The sequence below is a fragment of the Lampetra planeri genome, chromosome 24, assembly GCF_965212315.1.
Source record: "Lampetra planeri chromosome 24, kcLamPlan1.2.h2, whole genome shotgun sequence".
In the NCBI taxonomy this organism is placed as follows: domain Eukaryota; kingdom Metazoa; phylum Chordata; class Hyperoartia; order Petromyzontiformes; family Petromyzontidae; genus Lampetra; species Lampetra planeri.
Window position 1 is genome coordinate 11,615,058 of NC_136130.1, and position 26,923 is coordinate 11,641,980.

The 26,923-nt window shown below is 52.3% G+C and overlaps 1 protein-coding gene across 1 annotated transcript; it reads left to right on the top strand.

Moving 5' to 3' along the window:
* The first annotated feature begins 31 nt into the window (after window positions 1-31).
* DPH5 (diphthamide biosynthesis 5) lies at window positions 32-25,217 on the top strand. Its single transcript, XM_078605698.1, has 7 exons — window positions 32-985; window positions 1,585-1,709; window positions 3,272-3,380; window positions 16,399-16,519; window positions 17,218-17,257; window positions 19,284-19,387; window positions 24,005-25,217. The coding sequence occupies exons 1-7, from the start codon at window positions 851-853 to the stop codon at window positions 24,238-24,240; spliced, it is 870 nt and encodes a 289-aa protein (XP_078461824.1). The 5' UTR covers window positions 32-850; the 3' UTR covers window positions 24,241-25,217.
* Window positions 25,218-26,923: the final 1,706 nt, after the last annotated feature.

Here is a 26,923-nt window from a genome sequence, read left to right on the forward strand (position 1 = left end):
TCCAGCAGCTGACCGGGCCGGCCCTCGTGTTGAGAGAGAAAAAAAATACCATCGCTTTACGGCGGAACCGCGGTAAAGTGTCGCAAAGCGGATCAACCTCCCCCAATGGTCGAGCCCGCCCGGGTGCCGTAAAGCGGATTTCGCAGGCACGGGCCACGTGTGTTGAGTTTGCGTTGCGCTGCGTGTTGCTGTGCGCTGCTCGTGAGCTCGTTCGTATGTACAGTACAACTTTACGCTGCACTTCTTTCGTACCGTACGTAGCTAATCGTGCTAATCGGAGGTGCGGGTGGGGGACAACAAACTAAAACACAAAAGGCAGCTCTAAGGAATGAGTTTGTCAATCTGGATGATTTAAAAGCGCACAGCTTCCAGTGGCTTCCGAATATCTGAACTATAAGAGGGTCACAGACGGGCGCAGAATCGCTTCTGAAAGCTACAGCCGCGAACCGGCGGCGTGAGCGGTGTTGCGAGCGTTGCTCTTCTCGGCTGTCAGTGGATGTGAGGTGTCAGGTCGACTCAGCCTCAAACGAGTACCTGCTGCGGTGTGTAAACATCGTCACTGGGGAGACAAAGGCGGCCGGGCGTGGTGCTGGCCACCCCCTCGTTTGCCGTGCCGGCCTTCATAGGTGCTCGCTCAGACACATTCTGTTTGGGCTACACGGGGTTCTGGAGAGCGGGGCGTAATGTGTGTGAGGCCTGTGTGGCATATGGAGTACGAGGTGTAGTGTGGTTTGAGGTGTCACGAGAGCAGGTTGCACGGCGGCAAGTGTGAGGGGAGTCGGGGTGTGTGAGCTGTTGTGCACTGCGGGGAAGTGTGTGGCGAGACGCGCCTGTCACTCAAGTCGCGACGATGCTCTACCTGGTCGGCCTGGGCCTGGGCGATGCGAAGGACATCACGGTGAAGGGGCTGGAGATCGTGCGACAGTGCCGGACCGTGTACCTCGAGGCGTACACGTCCATACTGAGCGTGGGCAAGGAGGCATTGGTGCGTAGGCTCGCGTCTGTGGTTTGTGGTTAGCGCTGTTCGCATTGCACGCACACCACGAAGATTCCGCGGTTGCTATTGTGCGTCGGTGAAGGTGTGCATCGCATGGGCAGTCTCTCAGGTTCGAGCCCATTCGCAAATTGCCTGTTGCAAAGGGTGGGGGGGGGACATTGTACGTCGCTGGCCGTGCTAATCGGAGGTGGGGAGGCTGAGAAAGGAGGCAAGTTCTAATATTTCCTTGCAGCGTTTTACGTGTTCCACTCCAGAGGACTGTTCATAAATATTTCACTGTTATACTGTACGTCTATGCTCCCACGTCTATTGTCCCCACCTGCATTAACCCACATTGACCAGCGTGGTACAAAATGCTCAAATAACCCCCCATGACCCGCCCGGCGCGGGGAGACCCTCATGCAGCAGTGGACGAAGGGAAGCGATTGACGTGGACACGCCAATGTCGTGGGTGGGTAGCAGCCGGAGACACCGTGGGGCCCGAACCGCGTCTGAGCCACGCGCACGGCTCAAAATCTGTGGGCCGGTGGCGCGCTGTGAGTGTGTTGGACGCCAACCCGTGCTAATCGGTGCCGCGCTGTGCGCAGGAGGAGTTCTACGGGAGAGAGGTGGTGCTCGCCGACCGGGAGACCGTCGAGATGGACACGCAGCGCATCCTGGAGGAGGCCCGCGACGCCGACGTGGCGCTGCTGGTGGTGGGCGACCCGTTCGGGTGAGGCCCGGCGGTCGAGCTACAAAACGTCCCGGTTGGCTCGCCATAGCCACGACAGTCGTAGCACGTGCGTACGTGGAACTTCTTTCGCACCGTACGTAGCCAAACGTGCTCATCGGTGGTGCGTGAACCGATGGGAGGTACGTTGGCCCCACAGAAAGCAGCTCATCGAGTTGAAGGCGTCATCGTGGCCAAAGCCGTTGATGCCACCGCACCTCGCCAGTGCGTCTTACCCGCCGTCAAATCCCACAGCTGCTGCGCAGTCGACACGTGGCCTACAAGAAGTGCTCATGACGGTCTCCCACCACTTGCACTTTAGGTTCTTCCCCTTGGTCATCAGAAAGCACATACAGTCCAGTACTGCTCGATACTGGCTGAACTCAAGTCGTAAAGTGACCACATGCCAATCAAAATTTGTCAATCATGAGACATAAAGCACATGATGGGGAATTTGAATACATGTATGTGTTTAGATTTGGTTTGGATATTTTTTTTAATTCAAACAAACATAGATCCATATATATTTTAAATACATTTTAGGTGTTTGGTCTGTTAGCTGTTTATTAATTGCACTGCAGCTGTACGGATCTTGTGGCTATCACAGAATGGGTGGAAATGTGTAAATAAAGACGTAAACGCATGAGTTAAGCGTTCTGAAGTGGGAACTGAAAGAGCCAAACTTAAAAAAACATAGAGGTGACCTGGTGGTGGCTGGGAGGTCGGACCACTGATCCGGCACTGCCAAGACCTGCGGTTAAAATCTGAGCAGCCACTTACGATTAAACGGTCTTCTCAAATAAAACAAGTTGATGGTTTCAGCCTGGTCACCATCATTACCTGCACACAAAAAACCCATAACATTAGATGTTTCACGTAATTTGGCTTTTTCCAGCTCTGAAAACTAAAATTATTTTTTTACGTGGAAAAGCGGACTTTTTGTCTGCTGATTGTTTCTTTGCGTGTTACCCATCGTCCTCACGACCGCATAGCAGATAAAAAAAACTATTCAGTGGGTAGCGCACTGCAGGTCATACATGATATGATCCTTATGGCGGTACCCCGGGGTACCAAATAATACAAAATGGCCGAGGCAATTAAATATTTTATTTCTGGGACACTATTTTTCCCAGGGGTGTACTTAACTCCGCGACTGGGGTACCAATCAATCCGAAATTGGTGCTACTCCGCAATGTCGAAACGCAGCGAGGACGATTGCGCTGAAACCCTGAACGCTCGTACGCACCGTAGTGGTGCATCGTGAGTACAGCTCGTCGAGATGAGTCGATGGCCGCATCGCCGACCATCAACAAACTAAAAATTACTGCATCACGGATATTATGCGAGAGCCGGGGTACTATGGTACCCCGGGGTACCACCATACGGTTCATATGCCCCTTATGTGGATAAACCGTCCTATTAAAGTCGTTCTGCTTTGTCACGTGGCACCCATAGCGCGGCCGAAATATAGACGAGTGATAGCAACAAAAAGTAAACTTGAGCGACACACTCTGCCGTCCCTTCCCTTGTCCCGCGATCGTCTCCACGAAACGTCGCAACTCCAGGGCGACGACGCACAGTGACCTGGTGCTCCGAGCCGTGCGGGAAGGGGTTCCATACCGTGTGGTGCACAACGCCTCCATCCTCACCGCCGCTGCCTGCTGCGGCCTACAGGTGTGTACGCAAGCAAAGACAAAGATCCCCCCCACCCCCCCATACAACCTGAACAGTCTTTTGGGACAAGTGCTCAAAGCGAGCACCTATGAAGGCAGGCGCGGCACACGAGGGGGTGGGTGGCCAGCACCAGGCCTGGTCGCCTTTGTCTCCCTACTGGCGAAGTTTACACATTGCATATTCATTTCAGGCTGAGATGGCAGAAGGGAGGCCCATGAAAAGTTAATATAATCGTCGCTGGTGTTGGCCTTGCGCGGGAATTGAACTCGGGTCGCTGGGTTCGGAGCGCAGTGCGCTAACTGCTGCGCCACACCTCACCACACACAACAGACGCACACATGTGGACCACGTTTGAGGCCACACAACACACAGACACCAAAGCACGCAATCCGCATGAAAGTGGATGTTTAAGATCTTGGGTGCGTTTTACATGACGACTACGGGACAACTCCGCCACACCACAGCCGCGTGCGCCGTGCCGAAATTCATAGGTGCTCGCAAAGCGTGCCGCATACCTGCCATTAGAGCACACGTGCAGACAGGCGGAAGACGCAGTGGGCTGGGGTTAAAGTGCTCCAGAGAAAGGGGCATTATTGGAAACCGTTAAGAGGCACCTCGGTGACCCCGAGCCGAGATGACGATTGATTTGACCTCTCGTGTGACCGCGTTCATTGATGACCTTGCGAGTCAAAAGTTTCCTTGCGTTGTGTGGTTGCCCATCTCTGTGAGCGTTTCTGAGCAAGTGCTCGAAAGTTCACATTCCTCCGTAGCTCAGCCGCTCGGCAATTCTCACCGAGTGGCGCACAATGCACCAACCCCATTGGGAGGGATGAGTCGACTGTGACTCACAATCACACACTCACCAGCCGGCCTCTCTTCTCCACGATTGAGTGATCCTTCTCGGGCCTAATAATGTTAATTCTCCTGCTCTGAAAGCGCTCTGATGTTCCTCACACGGTTCGGGGTCAGGACCCTGAATTTCCTGGTTTGGTAATGGGGGTGCTACTGTGCCGTCCGTGGGAAGCATCTTGTTTCGCACGCTGACGCGTTAAGTAGACACCTTGTGTCCTCCTTCGACATGGCCACGTAGCTTTGGTGGTGGTGGCGGTTGTTGTTCTTATCGTTGTTTGAGCTCTGATCTGTCACCACACGCCAATGTGAATATCCCAGCTTCAGCTAACGACTATAATTCTGTAATTGACTCAAGCTAAGTTGACCCGTCATTCCTATTTTAAGCTTGACTCTGACATTTGACCTCATTAAACTGTTAGGAGCTTGGCAGTAACATGTCAGTGCTTATTATGTGTGTGTGTGTGTGCTTGTGTCTACGTGTGTGTATGAGCGGAGCGGCAGTGTAGTAGTGCAATGTGCTATGAACTCAGTAACCTTTCGATTCGTGCTTGCGGCCGACATTGTTGGCGAATTTCTAAGTTGGTCGCAAGCATCTTCTAGTTCGATTTAGCCTCAAATGAATACCTGGTGCAGCGGGTCAACATCGGCACTGGTGAGACAAAGGTGGCCGGGTGTGGTGCACCATGCAGGACTTCATAGATGCTCGCTAACAGCACTTGCCACAACAGCCTATAAGGTTATATGGGGGACCTTTGTCTGTGTGTGTCTACGTGTCCTTTACGCGTGTTCTTGCATTATCCAAACAGCTTTAATTGCTTTTCATATCACAATTAGTTTTACATTTCTACCCTAATGGCCATAAAATGACAAACCCCAAAACTTAATACCGTTGACCTTTCCACCCTGAGGTTAAAGTTTTAAGACAACGGCATTAAGGACTTTCATTCAGTTAAAGGAATTACCTCCCTGTGCCAACCCATGGCTGTCTCCTTAGTGCGGCCCTGCCACTCACTTCCTGTCATGGAGCTCTGGCATTTAGGTGCCCGTGAACTCTGCTGCTCCCTGCCCGCCCGAGGATATTTGCCGTCACTCGGGAAGCCACGCAATCAACAGGCGCTCTGCCGCCTCAGACTCATTTAGCTTTTTCTCGTAACTACGGTTGTTGGAAAAAAAAACACGGCCCATTCCAGAATGAAAATAGATATGTTTTTTTACCCATATCCATGCAATACTTTCCACACAAGTTGTTGTATGTTGCAAAGTGAGGCTTCAAAATGGGTTTTTTTTATCCCAGGAATGCAGCAATGAAAAGTTTTATTGGCTAAACGTGGTCTGGGAAATTCCCTAATTGGAGGCCATTATCTCAATTAGCAGGCGTTTAAATCAGATGAATAGCCTTGCATTTGGTTGTGACTAAACCTGTTTGCTGGAGTTCGCAGTTCAATTCCCACCGTTATCCAGAATGTACTGCAGGGAATTGCCTAAACACACAGTCTGCTGTGAAGTGGATATTAAATACCGTATAACATCATAAACAAGGGCAGGCTATAGTTGTACCAGTGTCATAGTCCAGAGCCAACATTTGAAAATCACCCGCTAATATACTGTAAACTAAATTATGCCAGGTAAAAACCAATAATGGTTTTGTAAGTACAGCAACCTGGATCTGCCTTGCACTGTTAAAGCATTTCTAACTTTTCGGCTTGAGTTAACGGAATCACGAGTTTTTCCCACGTACGGTAATTCAGCTGCTGCTCACCTGAATACTTTGAGCTTTGCACTGCTTCCAGCTGCCCGTTTCAATCGCCGTTGGAACGGTGGCGGAGGGACTGGGCGTGGGTCACGCGGGTCAACTCGGTACCAATTAACGTAGTTTAAAACGCCGTCGGGCTGCTGATGTGTGATTGGCCTTGGTACGATTGTGGAATGCAGCCCCGTGGTTGCTCCCCCCCCCCACACACACACTCCCCATCCCACGCCTATGTCTACAACAGCGGCAGCAGTAGCAGCCGTGTTATGACACCATGAAATTAACGGTGAAAAATTACGAATTCCTTCCCATGCGTAAGTCTTCCCGGCGGTTGTTTTATTTTCTCTCCGAATGTGGGGGAGGAGTTGATGAACTGCGAACCGCAGTGCGAGGACGGTCCCAGCAGGAAGCCTGTTCCTCGAGGCCTCACTCAGTCTTTAGAGCCTCAACGCTCATTGGCTGTCGTTGGGATTTATACCCAAAAAAACATTACATGCCCCGGTCGGAAGAGAGAAAAAAAAGCTAGTCATGTTAGGCCTCAATGATGTAAAAAAAAATCTATATAAAAAACTTTACCAGTTGGTATTTTTGGAAATTATGAGTTTTTGTTTAATCAAACAGATATCATTTACCGGGTTACCCCACACCTGAATTAGCCCAGTATTTTGAGAATACACTACATTTTTAACAAATCTCCACATATATATTAAAAAGCATTGTAACGTTATATTCAAGCCACGACGGAAATTACAGTAGGTGTGTGTGCATTCTGGGAATTCTCAAGCTACTATTAAACGGTGCAGCATCGCTACAGTAAATAACGTTACTTTTAAAAGTTAAGCTTTTCAAAAAGCCCTCCAACGGGCTCGCGTCCACCTCCCCATCTCATCGTGCGCTTATTCCGGTCCACTCTAGTGGCTCCATCTCAAGAGTTGGAGCCTGGGAATTGAACGGGGGGGATGGGGGAGTCTCCCTGGGGCTTGCCGTGTGGGTTGGGTTGAACCTGAGACGTCGTCTGAATGCACCACCCAGGCAACTCACTTTTCAAACATCCAGTAAAGACCGGGAATGAGAACGTGGTTTTGTGTTTTTGATATGCACGTGCGTTGGAAGCGGGACAACCCTCCGAGACGAGAGTGCGACCGCGAAGGCGACGGACAGTTGATGGCCGATGATGGCGATGGGAATGAGGAGCGGCGGGTGAAGCGTGTTTTAATGGTGGTGCAGTCTAAGACTCATTAAAACCACATTGCATTACAAAAAACCGTCCCTACGTAACCATGGTTACCAAGGTCACCACTCACAAAAGAGATAATACATTCTCAGGGACCCCTCAGCTGGTTAAATAAAGGACATTGAGTTGAGTGAAAGGGAAACAATAGCCCATCTTGGAGAGCGGTCTCCTAAGGTCACGAGACGCAGTCTATGCACACACAGGGCCACCTTCATACAATTGTCCCGGGAATAAAGCGGCGTGGTCACATGACTCTAAGGGGGCCGACATTAACACAGCGGCCCCTGTACACAGGCTGCTACTCTACAGCAAATGCTTCCACATGCAATTGATTTGGAATCCAAAAATCCCCTGCTCCAGTTGTGTTTGTCTCGCAGAGTGTCGTTTAGGCTTTGTGTTTGCTAGCGTAGGGATCGGTGCCATGGCATGGCACTGATTGCACAACAGTTAAAAATGACAGTTAAGATTGGATAATCGCCTTTGTCGGTTGGGGCTGCGTTTCATACACGGACCCTCTCGGTTATGAGGGGACTCATCCCATCGTCCTTCCAGGGTTGCTACAATAAGCACCACCTCACGAAGGGTACCGTGTTGTGGGGCATCATCAGTGAAAGTGTTCACGAAAGTCTGGTCCCCACCGTGCGAAGGAGGCCATGAGCGCGGGGACACGGTGACTTTTTTTGACGGCGTTGGAAAGTTTCGTGGATTTTTTCCATGATGCTGTTCGTCAATATTTGTCTGCTTAGCATGCCTTAATTCACATCGCAAATAATTTGCGTCAGCAGGACTGCTCTCTGCTGCAATAGCAGCCCCGCTGGTCTGAACTTCTCTGCAGCATTGCGCTCTCCATGTTGCTTGCAATGCTTCTCTAGTTTGCTGCAGGAAAACAGACTTATGACTGAATATGCGGACCGTTTGCATCGTAATCATCTGAGGCTTTGAGAGAGGTGACGCATCTCGTGTCCACCGCGGGCTTCTAGCGGTGCACCCACCCAGCGAGGGCACCTCATGACGGACCCACCTGAGCTCATCACGGACCCATCTGCGCTCACGCAGCGAATCCTTGTGTACAAAGCGCTTTCTGTTCACTTAGGCCCAGTGGAAAAATAAACTGAACAAAACTGAATGTAAACTCTCTCAGAACAAAATCCCCGTGTGGATTCCGTTTGATGACATTCTTGCTTGAATTGTTTTCCATTTAATGGAAGCAACAACAACAAAATGACCGCGCACGCCCTTGGCAAGTGGTGCTCTCCCACAGCGCGGAGTCGAACGCCGTGGGACGAGCAAAGCGCGTTCCGCAGCCCCGCGACCTCCACCTCGCGGAGACGCAGGTCACCGCGTGTCGCTCCAGATACCACGCCGTCGGTGAACCGTCGTGTTCATTCTTACTGTTGAATTGTGCTTTCTGCAGTCGACAGCGCTTCCTGGAAATGAGACCAGTTGCTTGTGAGGCTTTTGTAAATATTCCGCGTGAAGTTTCGCGAGCGTAGATCACGTTCTCGTGTATACGACGCCGGGCAGAACGTGGAAATTTAAGTTGGGGTCACACCCGCTCACTTTTTCCACAAAGAAGCGAAGGATGGAAAAAAAAACGTGCGGAGGTTGAGCAATATTCGGCCACATGGCAAGAAGGGGGAAATCCATCCGTGCGGTGCTGTGCTGTGTAAGTTCTCGTGGTTGTTCTCTGCTGTACCATGCGTCGTTCGGCATGACGTCCGGCGTGTCACTCCACCAGCTTGGAGCTTCTTGTGGAACTTGTTCTTGGAAAGCACCCAGCACGTGGAGTGACACGTTAAACAAAAACGTCAATCCACCGCTCGATGAGACTTCCCCCATCAGGGATTGGCTAAGTTTTCTGCTCGCCTCTAATTTTAGCAATGCAAATAAATCAAACTTAAGGTCGCCAGGTTCACGGCACAGCGCGCTAACCACTGTAATTGTTATTGCTTTCAGAGCAATTCTTGGAAGTGGCCAGGTTTTGAAGGAGGATCTTGTCTCATCAGAGCGCTGAGCTGACATGGTCCAGAGCCTGGGCTAGAATGCCGCCAGTCACGAGTGGTTAAGCTCTTTACACAGGGACAGCAAACCCATGGTGTCAGCCCAGTTGCCAATTACTTCACGAACGCCCCAGTAACTTTGACCATGAAAATTCTGTTTTAATTCAGCTCTGAAAATAAACAAAGACGTTTACGGATAAACTTGGGACGAACTCTCTTTGAAGGCCATTTTAGAGGCGTGCCCAGGAGTGTGGATATAGTTTTATTTGGTTTGTAACATATTGATATTCAGACAGGGAGTGACTCACTCCACTCCATTGCTGGTTCGTGTCTCGTCTACTCTGCTCCGTATCTGAGAAGGGAATATCGGAGATGACACGCTCCCACGGAAAAACAATGTTTGCGCTACTCGCACGGCTGATGCAGGCGTTCGCGATCGTTTTGGATGGCTCTGGCGGCTCACACGATGCACGTTGTATCGGCGCAGTTGCGTTCACACAGAGACAGCCCCGTTGGGAGACGTGGCCTCCTCCGGAGCACTGCTCGATTTGCTTGTCTCCTGCAACTGTCGCGAGTTTCCTCTCACAAACTCCCACGGAATCCTTTCTCAGGAATATTCTCTGTGGGCCAAATCCACGCCGGCTATATATATGTAGAATATATTTTTACAGTCGTTATTATTAGCAGCTGCCGTTCTCTATCCACTGCTGGATTTTCGTTCAACCCTACACCAGGTCCCTGGACAACCAACGACCCGTGCCGTTTCAGCCCGTGGCCTCGTTCTGCCGCTCCACCCTTTCACCTGATTCCACTCCTGGCTTTTGCCATCGATTCGTCACCACGTTGAGACGTCCGCTGCCCATTAGGCTTTTGAGAGTGACTGATGTCTGCTAAAGTTCTTCAGCTTATGTCTCTTAGGCGTGGACGATGTGTCCATTCGTCGGTTAAAATCTATTCTTACGCTCACGACGCACGCGTCGAATGGAATGTGCAGCAATCCGTTGCTGATGTATCCATGGTGTCTGCCATAAGAACTTCATTCACCCTGCGGTGACGTGGGGTACGAGCATCGTGGCCCCTGACTCTACGCAGATCGTCTCTGCATGTCCACGAAAAGGAATCGGGGCTGGCGGTGGGGGGGGAATGATATTTCGCGAGACGCTGCAGCTCCGGCGGATGGATATAAGGTCGCGGGTGAGAGGGTCGCGGGTGAGAGGGTCGCGGGTGAGAGGGTCGCGGATGAGAGGAGCCGCGACTGTCGTTGACTTGCCTGACTGCTGCCTCCACTCGAGGTGCTATGGTGGCCAAACAGCCCCAAAGCCACAGGACCCTCCTGAGAAGGAAGAGTCTTCGGATTCAAGTTTGACGTTCACTCGGTAAATAAGTATCGTTGCATTTATCACGATGTACCGTACGGTACTCTCGAGTCCAATCGCGGCCGTGAATCGTGATCGTCCATCCAATGGCGAGCGAGAAGAAGGCTTCAGGCCGTGGTGTGTGGGTTGTGCTCTCTCCTCGTGGAGCCCTAGGCACTCTGAATCTCTCTTTCCTCATGGAGCCCCAGGCACTCTGAATCTCTCTCTCCTCATGGAGCCCCAGGCACTCTGAATCTCTCTCTCTTCATGGAGCCCCAGGCACTCTGAATCTCTCTCTCTTCATGGAGCCCCAGGCACTCTGAATCTCTATCTCCTAATGGTGCCCAAGGCACTCTGAATCTCTCTCTCCTAATGGAGCCCAAGGCACTCTGAATCTCTCTCTCTTCATGGAGCCCCAGGCACTCTGAATCTCTCTTTCCTCATGGAGCCCTAGGCACTTTGCCTGGCTCTCTCCTCGTGGAGCCCAAGGCACTCTGAATCGTTGTCTTCTCCCCGGGGTGCTTCCCCGCTTCCTCCGCCAGTGACGGCGTTCGCGGTGTGCGAGTCACGGCTGGCGGCAGAATGCCCTCTTCGCCCAACGATGACGTCTCGCTGTTCAAGACTTCAGCCGGTCATCTTGAAAGCGAGACCTTCTGTTTCTTAGGTGACGGCAGTGCACTGGCACCCACACTGGGACCCGCACGGAAACCGGGCCGTGTCTTATCGAGTGTTTCTGCATTTGAACTTTCTATAAAATAAAAAAACCCCAAGTGAGCCCTGTGCGGTCGCGGTCGTGGTCCGTCTCAGGCGGATGTTGTGGACGCACACGCAGCTCTCTCGCACGCAGCTCTCTCGCACGCAGCTCTCTCGCGTTCCGAGAGCTGCGTCCCTGCCGACTTTAAAATCGATTGCCACAGTGACAACCGCTCCACGGTTCGCTCATCCCTGCTCGCCTCTCTCTCTCTCTCTCTCCGCGCGCGTGTGTTTATACAGCTTGCGGCTTTTGATTCGAGAAGCGTCCCTGAGAACAATTCTATCGCGTGGCCGCTCGGACCCCGGGACGTCTTCCCTCGTTCACCACGCGTCGTGCGTTCTTTTCGTCGTTCTCGCTCGCGCGATAAGTCAACGCGGTATCGCCGCGTGTGCAACGGGGCCTAAGGGAGCAGTTGGGCCGGGATCGTTTCTGCGCCGTCACAACTCCGTTATCCGAACTCGTGTTTGATAAGCTACGTTTCTTTGTTATGTTTCCTAACTTATCAGCGTGACTTATTTTGCAGGCACGCTCTTTGCGGGGGGTAGGGGCACATTTGCCTGAGAGGTTCTCGTCATTTGACTTTGCACGTCCTGGAGACATCGTTAGCGGACGGGCGAGACGTTGGCCGCGTTCCTCCGTGAATCGCCGAGCGCGGTTGGGTGGCTACTGCTGCTGCTGCTGAGAGCGAACGCCGGTACTCCGGCCCGGAGCTGGAGGAGGCTGCCCCCCACTCCCATCCCCACTTAGAGCCCGTTGTCAATGAATTGTCAATGGCCTGTAAGTTGCACGAGAGAATTCAAGTGGGAATAGAGGAAAATCTAGCCTCGGGACGGGGGGTTCGGTGGAATTGTTGCTGAGTTTGCGGTACGCGCCGAGCTGCTCGCTGAGGGTAACTTCCCATGGCGGCCTCTGTTCCCGCTGTAATTCCCCACTCGGGGCTGATGGGAAACAGACTGAGCGGGAATGTGGGAGGAGAGAGCGGGGGGTTGGAAATATTTCATAAAAAGCCTGTGGCACTACGCACGCACACGCGCACTCGGCCCGAAACACCCCCGCTTCCGTTCGCGTAACCTCTCCTCGCTCCTCGGGGCAGTGAGCCTCACGCGTAAAGGGCTGCAGTGGAAGCGTGTACGCACGCGAGCGGTGTGGGTCACCGTGTGTCGGCTGCATCGTCCCTGCGTCCAGCGCTGCCCTGTGATAGAGGTTGGCCACCGCTGCAAGCCGCGCTCACCGCAGCGATTCTTCTTTGATTTCCAGGAACGTGACTGTGCGTAGGATTTCACGATTCGTTCCGCGCGGCTTTCCGATGTGCTCGGTGTCGTCGAGAAAGCTCCCGCGGCACGCGGAGAGCGAAACGTCGGACATCGTGCCGAACTACGTGCGGCACGACCCAGAAACGCGTCGGAGAGCCGTACGGCACAACCGCGATCACCCACCCGGTGGTTATGAAACGGTTATCCGATCGCAACACGGCACGTGATTACGCGCGTGATCTTACATTTTTCTCCCGTGCCATGGACACGCAGTCAGCCCGCTCGTTCAGGAGATGCTGCGGGATCTTTTCCTCGCACGCACACACAAAGCGGCACTCCGCTGGTGCGATGTGGCGGGAGGTGCTTTCGATAGATCTCATCAGCCGCATTCATCTGTGGAAATGATTCCTGGTATCCGCTCGGCCACTCGTCATCGCCTGCCACGATGACGAGTGGCAGGCGATGACGAGCCGCTGGATAAAGTCCTCCCCGAGTTACCATCGTCTCTCTCCCGGTATTGCGGTGCAGCGTCAGTGCGTTGGCGAGTCACTTGGACTACCGCCTGGTTGTTGTCGTCAGCGCTGTGTTGATGTCCGTGCTGCTGCTGCAGCGGCTGTGGCCTGCTGGGGGTTCGTTAATGACCATGGTGTTGCGCTTGTAGCCTTGCAGCTCCGTCCCAACAGGAAATGTTTACCCCAGCGCCCCTTAATAGCACCCAATTATGTAGATATGGTTAATTTGATTTCAAATCTCTTGGAAAGATTTTTCTCTTTCCCGCTCGACTCTTTCTCAATTTTTTTTGCTAAATATTGCGTTTTATCAAGTGATAATTTAACCGAAACTGAAAACGGTATGTGCGATAAAAAAACAAAAACGTGTAATTATTTCCCATGGAAAAGCATGGACTTTGGAAAATGTTTTTGCAGAAGCCGTGCTTGGCCGAGTGCTGGGTGAAGGCCTCTGCGTGCAGCTCCTGAGATTAGCCGTTGACAGCTGCACTATTTGTCAGGCCCTCGCTTGCCCTGATTACATCGCTCCGTCTCCTCTTTGATTGTACTCTCTGTGTTTGTTGCGTCTGGTAGCTGCTGTGTTGCTGGTTTCACCCATCGATCGCCGACCCTTTTACGGACACGTACAGTGTGTTGAACTTCCTTCGCACCGTACGTAGCTAACCGTGACAGGCGGAGGTGCTGGCGAGGACAACAAACTACACACAAAAAGCAGGGACACGTCCCGTCCGCAAGGGCTCGCTTTTCTTCACACGCCCGAGCTTCTCCTTATCCTCATTGGTCTTCTCCGCAAATCCTTATTTGTGGGGCCGTGACATTTGCGATTCGTTGTGTGATAAGCGGACTTGTTTGTCTCTGAGGGTTTGCGTACGAGAGACGGCCGTCGTCGTAGAGACTGCGTAACCGCCACGGCGTTGTGGCCGAGGAAACAATCCCCGTGCTTCCCGGACTGACGTTAAAGTCCCCCCCCCACTCCGTCGCGATCTCTCGATGTCCACGATGCGGTGTCGCGGGTCCCTGCAGCGAGCGCAACAAGAAGTATGCCTGGCCGACTCGACCCTACTCAAGCAGCCGTTGCACACTTCGTGCTGCGTCTCTGCTACGCACATCCGCGGTGTGTTCGCAAGCTAAGCGACCCCTCTGTTTTTGTGGTTTGCATCTGCTATTGAGGTCCGAGATATTGTCTCTGCCTTTCTGGTATTATTTTTTTATTTTTACAAAATACGATCAAATCAACGCAGGAAGCTGCTGTACCTGCAACGACGACTCCTGAATGCGGGCGGCTCAATCGGCTGATCTCTCCCGCGGGGATGCGTGGTTTAAGTTTCCATTTTATTTTGTGGTTTCCAAGTGACAACTCGAGATCGGGATAGAGGACCTGGGTCACCGAACTGCAATGAAGGGAATGGCAATGGTAAGAAAACAACCAAATATAAATCGGAGCAAAGAAGCAAAACGAGAGATAGCGTGAGAACTAAAAATATAGATTCTGGTTTTGAAATGTGACGAGCCACAGGTGAAGGGGGGCGCTCCACGTGGTGTGTGGGACGTGGATCAGATATCCTTCACCCAAGCCTGAGCCTTAGCAAACATTAGCACTTGGTGTTTCTCGGCCATGGAAATCTAAGTAGGAGAGATAAGGCAAACCTTCATGTGTGGATTTCTCCAGGTTTTTATTTTTAGCACAGGAAGTACCCTGCTCCAGGTCACGCGTGTGTGGTGCACCGTGCAGGTCACGCGTGTGCGATGCACCGTGCAGGTCACGCGTGTGCGATGCACCGTGCAGATCACGTGTGTGCGGTGCACCGTGCAGGTCACGCGTGTGCGGTGCACCGTGCAGGTCACGCGTGTGCGGTGCACCGTGCAGGTCACGTGTGTGTGGTGCACCGTGCAGGTCACGCGTGTGCGGTGCACCGTGCAGGTCACGTGTGTGTGGTGCACCGTGCAGGTCACGCGTGTTCGGTGCACCGTGCAGGTCACGCGTGTGCAGTGCACCGTGCAGGTCACGCGTGTGTGGTGCACCGTGCAGGTCACGCGTGTGTGGTGCACCGTGCAGGTCACGCGTGTGCGGTGCACCGTGCAGGTCACGCGTGTGCGGTGCACCGTGCATTTCACGCGTGTGCGGTGCACCGTGCAGGTCACGTGTGTGTGGTGCATCGTGCAGGTCACGTGTGTGTGGTGCACCGTGCAGGTCACGTGTGTGTGGTGCACCGTGCAGGTTACGCGTGTGCGGTGCACCGTGCAGGTCACGTGTGTGTGGTGCATTGTGCAGGTCACGTGTGTGTGGTGCACCGTGCAGGTCACGTGTGTGTGGTGCACCGTGCAGGTTACGCGTGTGCGGTGCACCGTGCATAGGGCTCCCCTTTCTAAAATATACTCTGTCCGAAATGTGGATAATGGTATCTAGGCACAAATATTTGTTTTTCCACTTCTAAAGTCTCTATGGGAAGCCGTCGCAGTGCACAGCACCCCGAGGCAAAGCCACGGGCGCCGTGAAGGCATCTGCCGCCACAACCGCCAGCAACGTGGGCGAGCCAAGTGGTCACCTTAATAAGCCGTTAGCTTGCGGCATTAAATGAAAAAACAATTTTTAATATCCTTTCAGTGCTGTGCGCGGTGACGAGGCCGAAACCTTCAGGGTCCACGCGGGAGCCCCGCTGCTTTATCTCGGATTGAAGCTGAGTCAATAAAATATCATTGGTATCCTTCTTCTTCCTCCGCCTGCTTATGATGTTTCTCCTTGAGCTGCACTTTCAGATACGCAGCCTTCCTTGTTGATTCTGGCTGAGCCCGATTTCCAATAATAGTAAAAGCTTTTGTTGGCTTAGGGAGGTTGCCCAATGAAGCGAAAAGATGTAAGCCTCAATGTTGGGCCTCAGGGTAAACATATCATCCGTAAAAAGATTTCATCTCTTCGTGCTCTGACCTGGTCGAGAGTTTTAATTAAATAATGGAAGTGTTTATTTTCTTGTGATTATGAGCGCGCGTGCGGTTTGCACGCCGCGCTACAAATCCCGAAATCGATTTCCGGTCACGACAGCCACCAGTGGCCACGAACCGGTCCAGGGCACTCCCTTTCAAGAGTGCACACTGACCAGCGTGGTGAAGTATGGTCAGACAGCCCCCAGGACCGAGAGGCATGGGCAGGACTTCATCCAGCAGTGGATTGACAAAGGGCTCTACATTTAATCTCAGTACGTTTTTTTTTAAACTGCGCTTGCCCAGAACGGTGTACGACGGGCTACGTCGGGGTACTGCTCGATCCTTGTGTTTGTAGCTGGACTCGTTGCCTGTCCGTTGTGCCTTTGCAGCTGTACAACTTCGGGGAGACTGTGTCGGTGGTGTTCTGGACCGACTCGTGGAGGCCGGAGAGCTTCTACGACAAGATCGCCCGCAATCGCGAGATGGGCTTCCACACCCTGTGTCTGCTCGGTACGCTTCGACGCCCACGATCCAGCGTCCACGCTCGCGGTCTCTCCGGCGTGGCCTCGCGCGCTCCGCAGCTCCGCCGTGGTGTCCGACGTTCCGACGCTCCGCCCTCTCCCGGCGAGCGGCGGAGCGTCGTGGTGCAACCCGATCACGCATCGGAGGGCTCTGTCTATTACGCGCGGTTGTGCTTTCAAGAACGGAGCAGCGCTAGGCTGTGTTGAGTGTGCGTGGCACAGAGGAGCAGTTTTCTTGAAGGACGCTGCACGAATCTGAATGTTCCCGTGAGTGCAAGTCGTGTCTGTTGGGTTCATGTCACACGCTGCATCCACTGCGGGAGCGGTCATTCACGAGTGCGTCAACAAAAACAATAAATCAGTTCTAGTATCAAATCATGATGAGCTTGAATCGTAAAGATTCCGTTTTTTATTAACTGAACAAGAGGAATCAAATTATAAAAAATAGAAAACATTCCGCAATGTAATTTTTTTTTACTTAAACTGTCTGAAAAACACCTTAACTTCACCCTGTCATGATACATCACACGAGTCACGTGATCAATCAGAGCGCAATTTTCCACACGTCTATGCATTCAAGTATGTTCCTGCTGTGTAGCGTCGTAGAGTGTTAAGATTGCGCATTTGTAGAATTATTATTGATGTTGTTGCCTGAGTTGGAGGCGGTTTTGTTTTTTTTCACTGCAGATATTAAAGTTAAAGAGCAGTCGGTGGAAAACATGATGAGGTGAGTCACGTGACTTCCAGGTAAAGGTTAGGCTTGCACATGTGAGTAAGAGAAACACCCCGGAACACTGGGAAGCAAAAACGTTGTTTGCAGGAGGAAACGTGTTTTACTGATATAAGTGCACTCGCGTTCTGCTCTGCCGTAAGGATTCACAACGAAAGGAGACCGGCCACTCGGATACACGGGCGGTCGGTGTGTGTACACCACGTCCGGGCAAGGGAGCAGACTGTTATTAATGTCTTCCTTACAATCCTGATTATACATTACTTAGTTATATAATTTTTTTCATAGAAATCAAGATTCTGACCTAGTTCTTGCTGTAGCAAATAAAGAAAGAGACTAAAGTCGATCTCTTCACGCACAAAATAAATTCATGTTTTGTCCATCATTCTGTCGGCTTCCCGAAACTGCTTGCCAACAGCATTCGCTGAAGCAGGCAAACTCGTGATCAGCCCGTGCAGCTGCGCAATACGGAGCTTGCATCCACCCTGTCTGCCCCGCTGCAAAACCATGCGCTGCGTGACACACCGAGGCAAATATTTCCCTGCCGTCAGCATTAAAACACACTTCCTCGTACTGGTGCAAATCATTTGTATCCAGGTGTTAGGAAGATTACACAACACTGGGAGTGGATGTTAGATAAGACCGGGCACCAACGCTTTCGACATGTTGATAAAAGGAACGTGAATGGTCGTATCGCTTGACGTTGCGTGTGTGTTGGGGGAGTGGAGGAGCGTTGGTTAACGCGTTGCAACGTGATCCCAACGCTAGAGGAGGTCACATTTCTGTTGATGCAGAAATCAGTGGGATTTGGTTACTGAAGCTGGCCTGGTTTGCCCCGATAGGTCAGCTCAACCTTTGGTGATTACCTGATATCGAGTGTCAACGTCGTTACCACGATGCCAACATGGCGGAGTGAGCGGCGTGTGGTCGATCGCTCTCACGCGTGCGCCCCGCTGGCTGTACAAGGCGCTCGATAACGCCGCTTGCTGCTCCCTCAATCCGGAAGAATAAACAGATTTTAAATGAGAAATAAGATTTTTTTTTATCCTTTCTGGCAACACAACAGGTGTTAAGACAAACACCGAATAGAAACGTTTCGCGAGGAATCAAGTCTGCGTTGACCACACGAGCTAGTGGTGAACACGTAAACAAACGCGCTCTGATGATGTGTCTGCATCTTCACCACGAAGTGCTGTGTGTGGTTAATGCAGACTTGATTCCTTCCACAAAGTTTGTACATCTCAACATCTGTTGCGTTGCCAGAAAGGGTAAAACTTGTTTTTATTTGTCATACTTTGATACTGGCAAAAAGGTCCCATGGTGCAGATTGTATTTTGTTTCTCTCTGACGCCTGCACATTGGATTGTCCGAGTTTGGCACACGCACGCACACACAGCGCGCGAATACACACGATGTTATTTGTTTGTGCAGTAAAGCCGCACGGCTTCAGATCTTTTTCAAGAGGACCTTGTGATGTTTGGCCAAATCGTCGTTTCGTGTTTTATGTCACGTGGGAGGAAACTGGGGGACGCAGAAAAAAACACAAAAACCCTCCTCCCCAGCCGTAGTGAAGTGAAGATTCGACTCCCAACTCTCGTCGCAATGCCATTCAACAATTTATTTTTTAATCTGTCTCGTTTGGTGTGTTTTTGGTTCTGTCTTGCGCCCATTAGTCTTAAGGTAACGTTTACATTGAAATGTTCTAAGTTATAAATCATTGATGCTCACGCATGCTATCGCGGGGGTGTGTACGTGCGTGCGTGTGTGTGTGCGGCGCCAACACTAGTGACGATTATTTGAACTGGTCCAAGGCCTCCTCTCTAGGTCTACTCAAACTCAAATGAGTGCCTGGTGCGATGTGTAAACATCACCACTGGGGAGACAAAGGTGGCCGGGCGTGGTGCTGGCCACCCACCCCCTCGTGTACCGTGCCGGCTTTCATAGGTTCTCGCAAACAGCACTTGCCCCAACAGTCTCTTAAGGCTATAGGGGGATCTTTGTGTGCGTGTGTGTGTGTGTTCAGGGGCCGCCGCGTGTTTGAGCCGCCGCGCTTCATGACTGTGAGCCAGGCGGCCGAGCAGCTGCTCGAGATCGTGCACAACCGGCGGGAGCGCGGAGACCCCGTCCGTGAGTGTTCTCGCTCGACCGCTCGCTCACCCACACGCTCACCCACACACTCACCCACACACTCACCCACACGACTGCTCGCCCACACGACTGCTTGAGCGCAATATGAATGCAAGTATTATTGTATTTGCTCACTCAACCGATCACCACATTCAATCAACTGCTTCTCCATCCACTCAACCACTTGTTTACTCGCCCACTTACCCACTCGCCCACTTACCCACACGCCCACTTACCCACAAATACCGCACCTACTTATTCACTTTCCCATAGGTTCACTCACGTGCTGAGCTGACCACGCTTTTACCCATTCGCTCACCCACTCACTCGTTCACCCACTTACAACAAAGGCAAAGATCCCCTGTATAGCCTTAACAGACTTTTGGGGCAAGTGCTGTTAGCGAGCACCTCTGAAGCGCGGCACGACACACGAGGGGGTGGGTGGCCAGCACCACGCCCAGCCGCCTTTGTTTCCCCAGTGGTGATGTTTACACACCGCTACACCAGCTACTCATTTGAGGCTGAGTCAACCTCGGGGAGGCCCAGAACTGGTTCAGATATTCGTCACTGGTGCTGTTCGTCAAATTCGTAGCACAGAGCACTAACCGCGACACTACCGTTCTACACTGCCTACTCACTCACCCCTACGCTCACTCACCCCTACGCTCACTCACCCCTACGCTCACTCACCCCTACGCTCACTCACCCCTACGCTCACCCCTACGCTCACTCACCCATACGCTCACTGACCCATACGCTCACTGACCCATACGCTCACTCACCCATACGCTCACTCACCCATACGCTCACTCACCCATACGCTCACTCACCCATACGCTCACTCACCCATACGCTCACTCACCCATACACTCACTCACCCATACGCTCACTCGCCCAGCCACCCAACAGTTCACCCACCCTGTTAGTAACTAGCCCAGCCACACACTCCCAAGTTCACCCATCAACTCAAACACCCAGCTCACTCTCACACTCGCTCACAAGCTCCTTCGCCAGCCTCTCATGTGCACACCCGACACGGTCTCCGTTCGCTTCGTGTGGAGCTCTCACGACTTCATGCAGAACCTTGGGCAAGGCCCACATTTACCTCCTTGGCAGAGAAATGCCTTCCCCCCACCCCCCACCTTAAATTGACAGTAAAAAAATGTTGAGGTGTTCGATTTGTTCATCACACAAACACATATCAGCCATGATCTATCCACTGCTGTATGAAGACTTCCCCAAAACGTCCCTCTCTCTCATGGTCTTTCAATGCAATAATCCGTCTAGCTCCTCCACCTCCAAGGTGAGTGGCAGCCCGATCAGGCTGCCACTCACTCCGTCGGTCGTCTTGACCACCTGCACATCGTCCGTCCGGTGACGTGTCCTGACCCACTTACCGACTGACGGTAGACGTGGCGCATCTCACTGGCACGTGCTCTCTGGCCGCTGGGTTTCTCTTTATGTATCAGTGTAACTCCCAGAATGCATCTCTCCCACGGTTCTTTTGCACACTTCGGCCTTCGTTCCGTCGTCTCAATGTTACGCGGAAAAAAAAATCGTTGCATTGCCGAACAATGGTTCAATTGAAATCTCGTGGCAAAATTATTAATTTATATAGTTTTGATTTAAAGGTGCACACGCGATCGCTGTGTTAAAAATAACTCCTGTTATAAATACGGTGTAAGCGAATACGAATATCCGCCGCTCATTTCATTGAACTGACGTGAGTTTATAAACATTCCGTTCACCGAGACCTCACGGCGGCCGTATTTGTCAAATGCTCACGAGTTCCTGCCCCGTCTCACGCGAACCGGGAACAGACGCCGATTGCTCGCCATTGTAAAAAGAAAGATGGAGTTCTAGGCGGTTGTGAGCTGGCCTCGCGGCCAAATTAACGGCCCCCGTTAAATTAGCCGGGCCAATAAATACTCTCACGGCAGCATCCACAGCTCGTATCGATGAATTCCTGTGCCAGTAATTGCTGCCATGTTGCGAGATTGATGTTTGGCGCCTGGAGCTCTGCCGGTGGGAGGCGGCATGCCGCTGTGTGAGCCTCGTATCGTTGGGCTGACGGCGGCGACGACGATTTAAAAAGCAGGTCGCTCAACCGGGTTAGGTTTCGTTGTTTGTGTACTTATGAGCGAGCTTCACGGGGATCGGTCGTGCAGTGGTTAGCGCACTGCGCTACGAACCAGGTGAGCCGAGTTTGATTCCCGCTCATGGCCAATAACAGCAGCGAATATATCTGAACCGGTCCTGGGCCTCCACTAGGTCAACGCAGCTATAAGTGATTAGCTGGGGTGTTGTGTAAACATGTGCATTGGGGAGACAAAGGCGGATTGGCGTGGCGCTGCCCACCCGTACCCCCTCGTGTGCCATGCCAGACTTCACAGGTGCTGCTCGCTAACAGCACGATCCCCAACAGTCTGTTAAGGCTACACGGGAGATCTTTGGCTTTTTCTTTGTTTGCGTATGAACGTGTATTCACGTGTATTCACTTGCCAGCGGTGGCGGCTTCGATGTTTGCCCCGCTGTGCTGTGTGGGCTGGTTCTTCGCGCTTCATGTGCAGCTGGTATCTGCATTTGGCACGGGCTTCCCCTAGGTTGGCTGAGTCTAAAATGAGCGCTTGATGCTGTGCTCACAATACCATTGCTATAATAGGTTAGATCGCGTAAATATATGAATGTGTCATTAAACCCGCCACCACCCGACACAGCCAACTAGTGAGGTTTGTCACGTAAACAGAACGTGGCAATTCATCACTAGTACAGCACACCAGTGTGTTGGAGAGCAAAGCCACAACATTTACAATCCGAGTATGAACTTTTGCCAGTAATCACAACTAGCTTCATCAGGCGATAGCCAGATTTGTGGCTGGTGGGTTTAACGACACATCTATATATTCACGCGATCTAACCCAAAAAACCCAGTTTATATGGATGATATTGGGCGCGAAAGCCTCCGTGTTTTCCAACACCATCGCGAATGGGGAGCCAAAGGTGGCCGTGCTTAGTGCGGGCCCCGCGAACGCCCTCGCGTGTTCGCGTCAGAACTCCCCGACAGAAATTTCCTCAACCGTATGCAAATCGAGAGCAGGCGTTTGTGGAGGCGAGCGTGCGCGTGCTGTCAGGCGCACGGCATGCGTCTGTGGCTGCGTGTGCGTGTGCGGGGGAGTGTGTTCGTGGGGAACGGGTAGTGTAGTGGTTAGCGCGCTGCAATACATACCGGGAAAGGCGTCGCCTAGGTTGACTCAGCCTTAAACGAGTACCTGGTACAGTGTGTAAACATCAGCGTTTGGGAGACAAAGGCGGACGGGCGTGCTGCTAGCCACACAATGCTCTCGTGCGCCGTTCGGCCCTTAAATAGGTGCTCGCTAACGACACCTGCCCCAAAAGTCGATAACGCAATTTGGGGGATCTGTGCCTTTGACTTTGGGTGCGTATGTGTGTGTTGCGTGCACGGGCACGCGTGTGCGTGCGTGTGTGTGTGTGTAATTGGCACGTGTGGGTGTGCGCGCGTGCAGTCCCATGTGTTCGGGGCACATTCCACGTGTGTGCACGTGCGTGTGTGTGTGTGTACGCGTCGTCGCCGTGAGAACCCCACATGCGCTCTGCGACCCGTGTGCTCCACATGTTGCGTGCGCATTCCTTGTGTGGGCGTCGTGCCAACGGAGCATTGTGCGTGTGCTTGTGTGTTGGGAATGCACTTGTGCCCGCGCGTGTGCGTGTGTGTGCGCGTGGGAAGCGGTTGCACGGTGGTGAGTGTACCGCACTGCAATCCTCGCGACCCACGTTCAATTCCTGGTCATGCACATCGAGTCGTAATTAGTATCGGAATCAGAGTTTGATTTATTCGATGTTGTTTTGGCTTAAAGTGAACAGCTGCAGTGTGTGGTCAACGTCGTGGGGAGGCAAAGGCGCGCCGTGTTTGGCCACGGTTCTTCTCTGTGTGCCACACACAGAGAAGTTTCATTCATTCTGCCGACACGCACATCGGCACACCTCGCAGCCGATACTCTCCGGCGTCGGCCTCGTCGTCAGCGGCAGCGGCAGCATCGTGTGTGTGTGTTGAACTTTGTTCGCGCCGTACGTACCCAACCGTGCTAATCGTTAGGTGCTCGATGGAGTCCCCAGCGGAACGTCGCACCCATGTCAACGTGTTGAGATTGGTCTCCAACAACAACAACACCAGGGGGGGGGGGCTGCGGAAGCGCGAATCGACTCGGCACGTTTGATTCATGCGACACTTGGAGCAGGGCTGGCGACGATCGTTTTATCATAGACGACCGACATGTCTCTCTCTCTGTCTCTCTCTTTGTCTCTCTCTCTATAACTCTCACTCTTTGTCTCTCTCTGTTTCTCTCTGTTTCTCTCTGTCTCTCTCTCTCTCTAACTCTCTCTGTGTCTCTCTGTGTCTCTGTCTCTCTCTCTGGCTCCCTCTCTCTGTCTCTCTCTGTCTCTCTGTGTCTCTCTGTGTCTCTCTGTGTCTCTCTCTCTCTGGCTCCCTCTCTCTGTCTCTCTCTGTCTCTCTCTGTCTCTCTGTCTGTCTCTCTCTCTCTAACTCTCTCTCTCTGTGACTCTCTGTGTCTCTCCGTGTGTCCCCGCTGGCGCCGTCAGCGCTGAGCGAGGCGACGGTGTGCGTGGGCCTGGCCCGCGTCGGCTCTGAGACGCAGCGCATCACGGCGGCGCCTCTCTCGGAGCTGGCGGGCGCCGAGCTGGGCGGGCCGCTGCACTCGCTCGTGGTCACGGGGCAGCTGCACCCCCTGGAGGCCGACATGCTGCGCCTGCACGCGCTCCACGCCGGGGCGCTCGACGGACTCCAAGAGGTCGACGCCTCCACGCTCACCTCCTGAGCGGCGGCGACACACAAGGAGCGGGGTGGGGGTGGTGTGGGGGTCCCGTTGGGTGTGCGGTGCTGCTGCTGCTGCTCTCCGACGGTGGTGACTGTTCGGTGTTGGGTACCAGCCTCTCCGTAGCTCGCGGGCCCTGGGTTTGAATCCGGGTTCGAGCCACTGCCCAGGATTGAAGCGGGTTCTTCTCGAGTGCAGCGAGTTGGTGGTGCCGGCCCGGTCACCGATGAGTGGTTTGATGCGTGACGATGTGGATTGAAATCAGTTTGTTGGAATGAAATGTCCCGACAGATATGTATCTACACCAGTCGCTCACAACATGCTTAAGCCGCTTGCTTTTACAGACTTGATAATATTTGGGCCCCATATTTGGGGCCCAAATTTTGTCCCATCAGGTAAATCCACTTGAGGGTGAAATGTAGGGCCCAATTAATTATTTTCTACGAAATGACCGGAACACATCACCTGGGTGACTTTGCAGCCCCATTGTTGGTGATGGGAACGGTGGCTCGTATTCTTCAACAATGGCATGGGGACAGCATGTTCTAACACGTCAGTCAGCCTCTTAGGATGCACACACACTGCCTTACGGAGAATTCGCAGGATTGTGTGAGCCCAACGCAGGATGTGTGTGTAGTCGGTGTGGTTTAGCCACCACCAATACACAGCTACACCTGTCTGGCTACAGCTGTTTCCATGCTGCAGTTGACCGTATCAGTGCAGCATGCTTACATTCATGTATTGGATTGGCATAACACATTCCTGGTCATGGCAATCATTTGCTGGGATACATTTTTTTCTTTAGATCTCGTTAGAGCTGATGTTGCTGGGATGATGGCGGTGATATGGGAATGACGTACATGTTCACAAACCTGTCACCGATTTTGCAGACTTGAGAATGCGGAAGCTTCAGAATTGTCAGTTGCTGGTGATTATCATCTGGTTTACCGGTGATTAAAAAATAAAGTGTCCAAAACCAATATCACTCTCTTCGGTTCCGGATGTCGCACTCGCACGACATCCCGACTTATCGCAAATCTGTGGTCGTTTTGGCCTCATTTGGGGATTCTGAAGGTTGCTGAAGAGACCGCGTGACCCGGTCCCGCCGCACAAGTGAGCTGTCGAGCACACCAAGGGGGGAGAGTCGTGGCAGTACCTGTGAATGGGTGTCGGAGTAAGAGGGCTGCACAGCGCCATCTGTTAGACATTGGCGCTAATCTTCCCGAGAAGCGATCGTGAGCCAAGAATATCACGAGCAGGGAAATATTTCAAGCAGTTATTTTGTTTTTGTGGAAGTGCTGATGTAAACGATAATAAACAGAGGGGGGAATTAATCATTTATTTTTTTCAATCTACCCGTACATTCAAACCCTCTAGCTTGGCAGATGATTCCCATCCTACAAGCCTGGTTTGGGCCATCTGTACGCAATTTGTATTTAGCTACATTTACTTATTTATAATATCATTTATTTAACTGCTTGAAAGACCATTAATATTCATCTTCTCTTTTAAAGATTTTTTTTTTATTGGTTGAGGATAATTTTAAGGTTCAACATTTAGGCCATGCTCTTTGGTTCTTTCGGTAAAGTCACGTCGGTAGAAAAATAAAATAATAAATTGAAATAAAATAAAAAATAATTCAATTATTTTTTATTGTATTTTTCTACCTTCGTGACTTTACCGAAAGAACCAAAGAGTATGGATTCCTGCAGTCACGAAAGCTTCAAATCAAGATTTAGGCCATGACAATGCACAATGGCTTGTCCTTGCGTGTATGTACGTTGAACTTATTTCGCGCCGTACGTAGCCAACCGTGCTAATCGGAGGTGCGAGGGAAGGACAACAAACTAAACACAAAAAGCAGTTTGAAGGAAATGAGTTGTTAATCCACATGATGTAAAAGTGCACAGCTACAGTGGCTTCCTCATATCGGAAGAGCGTTCCAGACGGCCGCAGAAGCGCACCTGAAAGCGTGCGATGCAGTGACCCTCTCTGTTGGATGGCTCGCGAAAAGCCGCTGCGAGGATGGTTCATGCTCCTTGATGAGCTCAGCAAGGTGTTGGGGTTCGTTTGTGGCGAGACGCTTTGTGTGTAACGCGTGTCAGGTGTCACGGCCAGTGGACCGCGGCGACGTTGATAGCAGATGCCAAGACGGGAGGGCGAGGAAGGGCGTTGCAGCCCCCTCCATAAACAATATCCACCGCCTCCGCGTACAGGGGTCGAGCGATGCTCACGGCGCAACGCATTCTCCCTTCGCTCGCTCTCCCCTTCGTGGGCACCGACTCGCGCTGCGTTCAACCGATGTTCTCCTCCCTCGCTCTAATCGCCCACGGTCCCCCTTGCATCAGAGAGTGATTCACCGCAGAGGAGTACAGGCGCGGCAGCAGCAGCAGGAATCAAACCGTCGCCTCCCTGGTCGACTGGCTCGGCAGCAATTGCAGCGACCGATGGAGAGCTGGGATCTGAATGAAAATCAAAGTGTCCCGTTGGGTGTGCGGTGGTGGTGTTGCTGCTCTCCGACGGTGGTGACTGTTCGGTGTTAGATACCAGCCTCTCCGTAGTACCTCCACTCTGCCCTTCAAATCACAAAGTCGTTCATTTTAGCGATGCCAGAGAAAGGTTCTTGGCTGAATCGACCACGATCCCCAGGATTCGAACGTGCCGCGTGTTGTCTAACTTCCTTCGC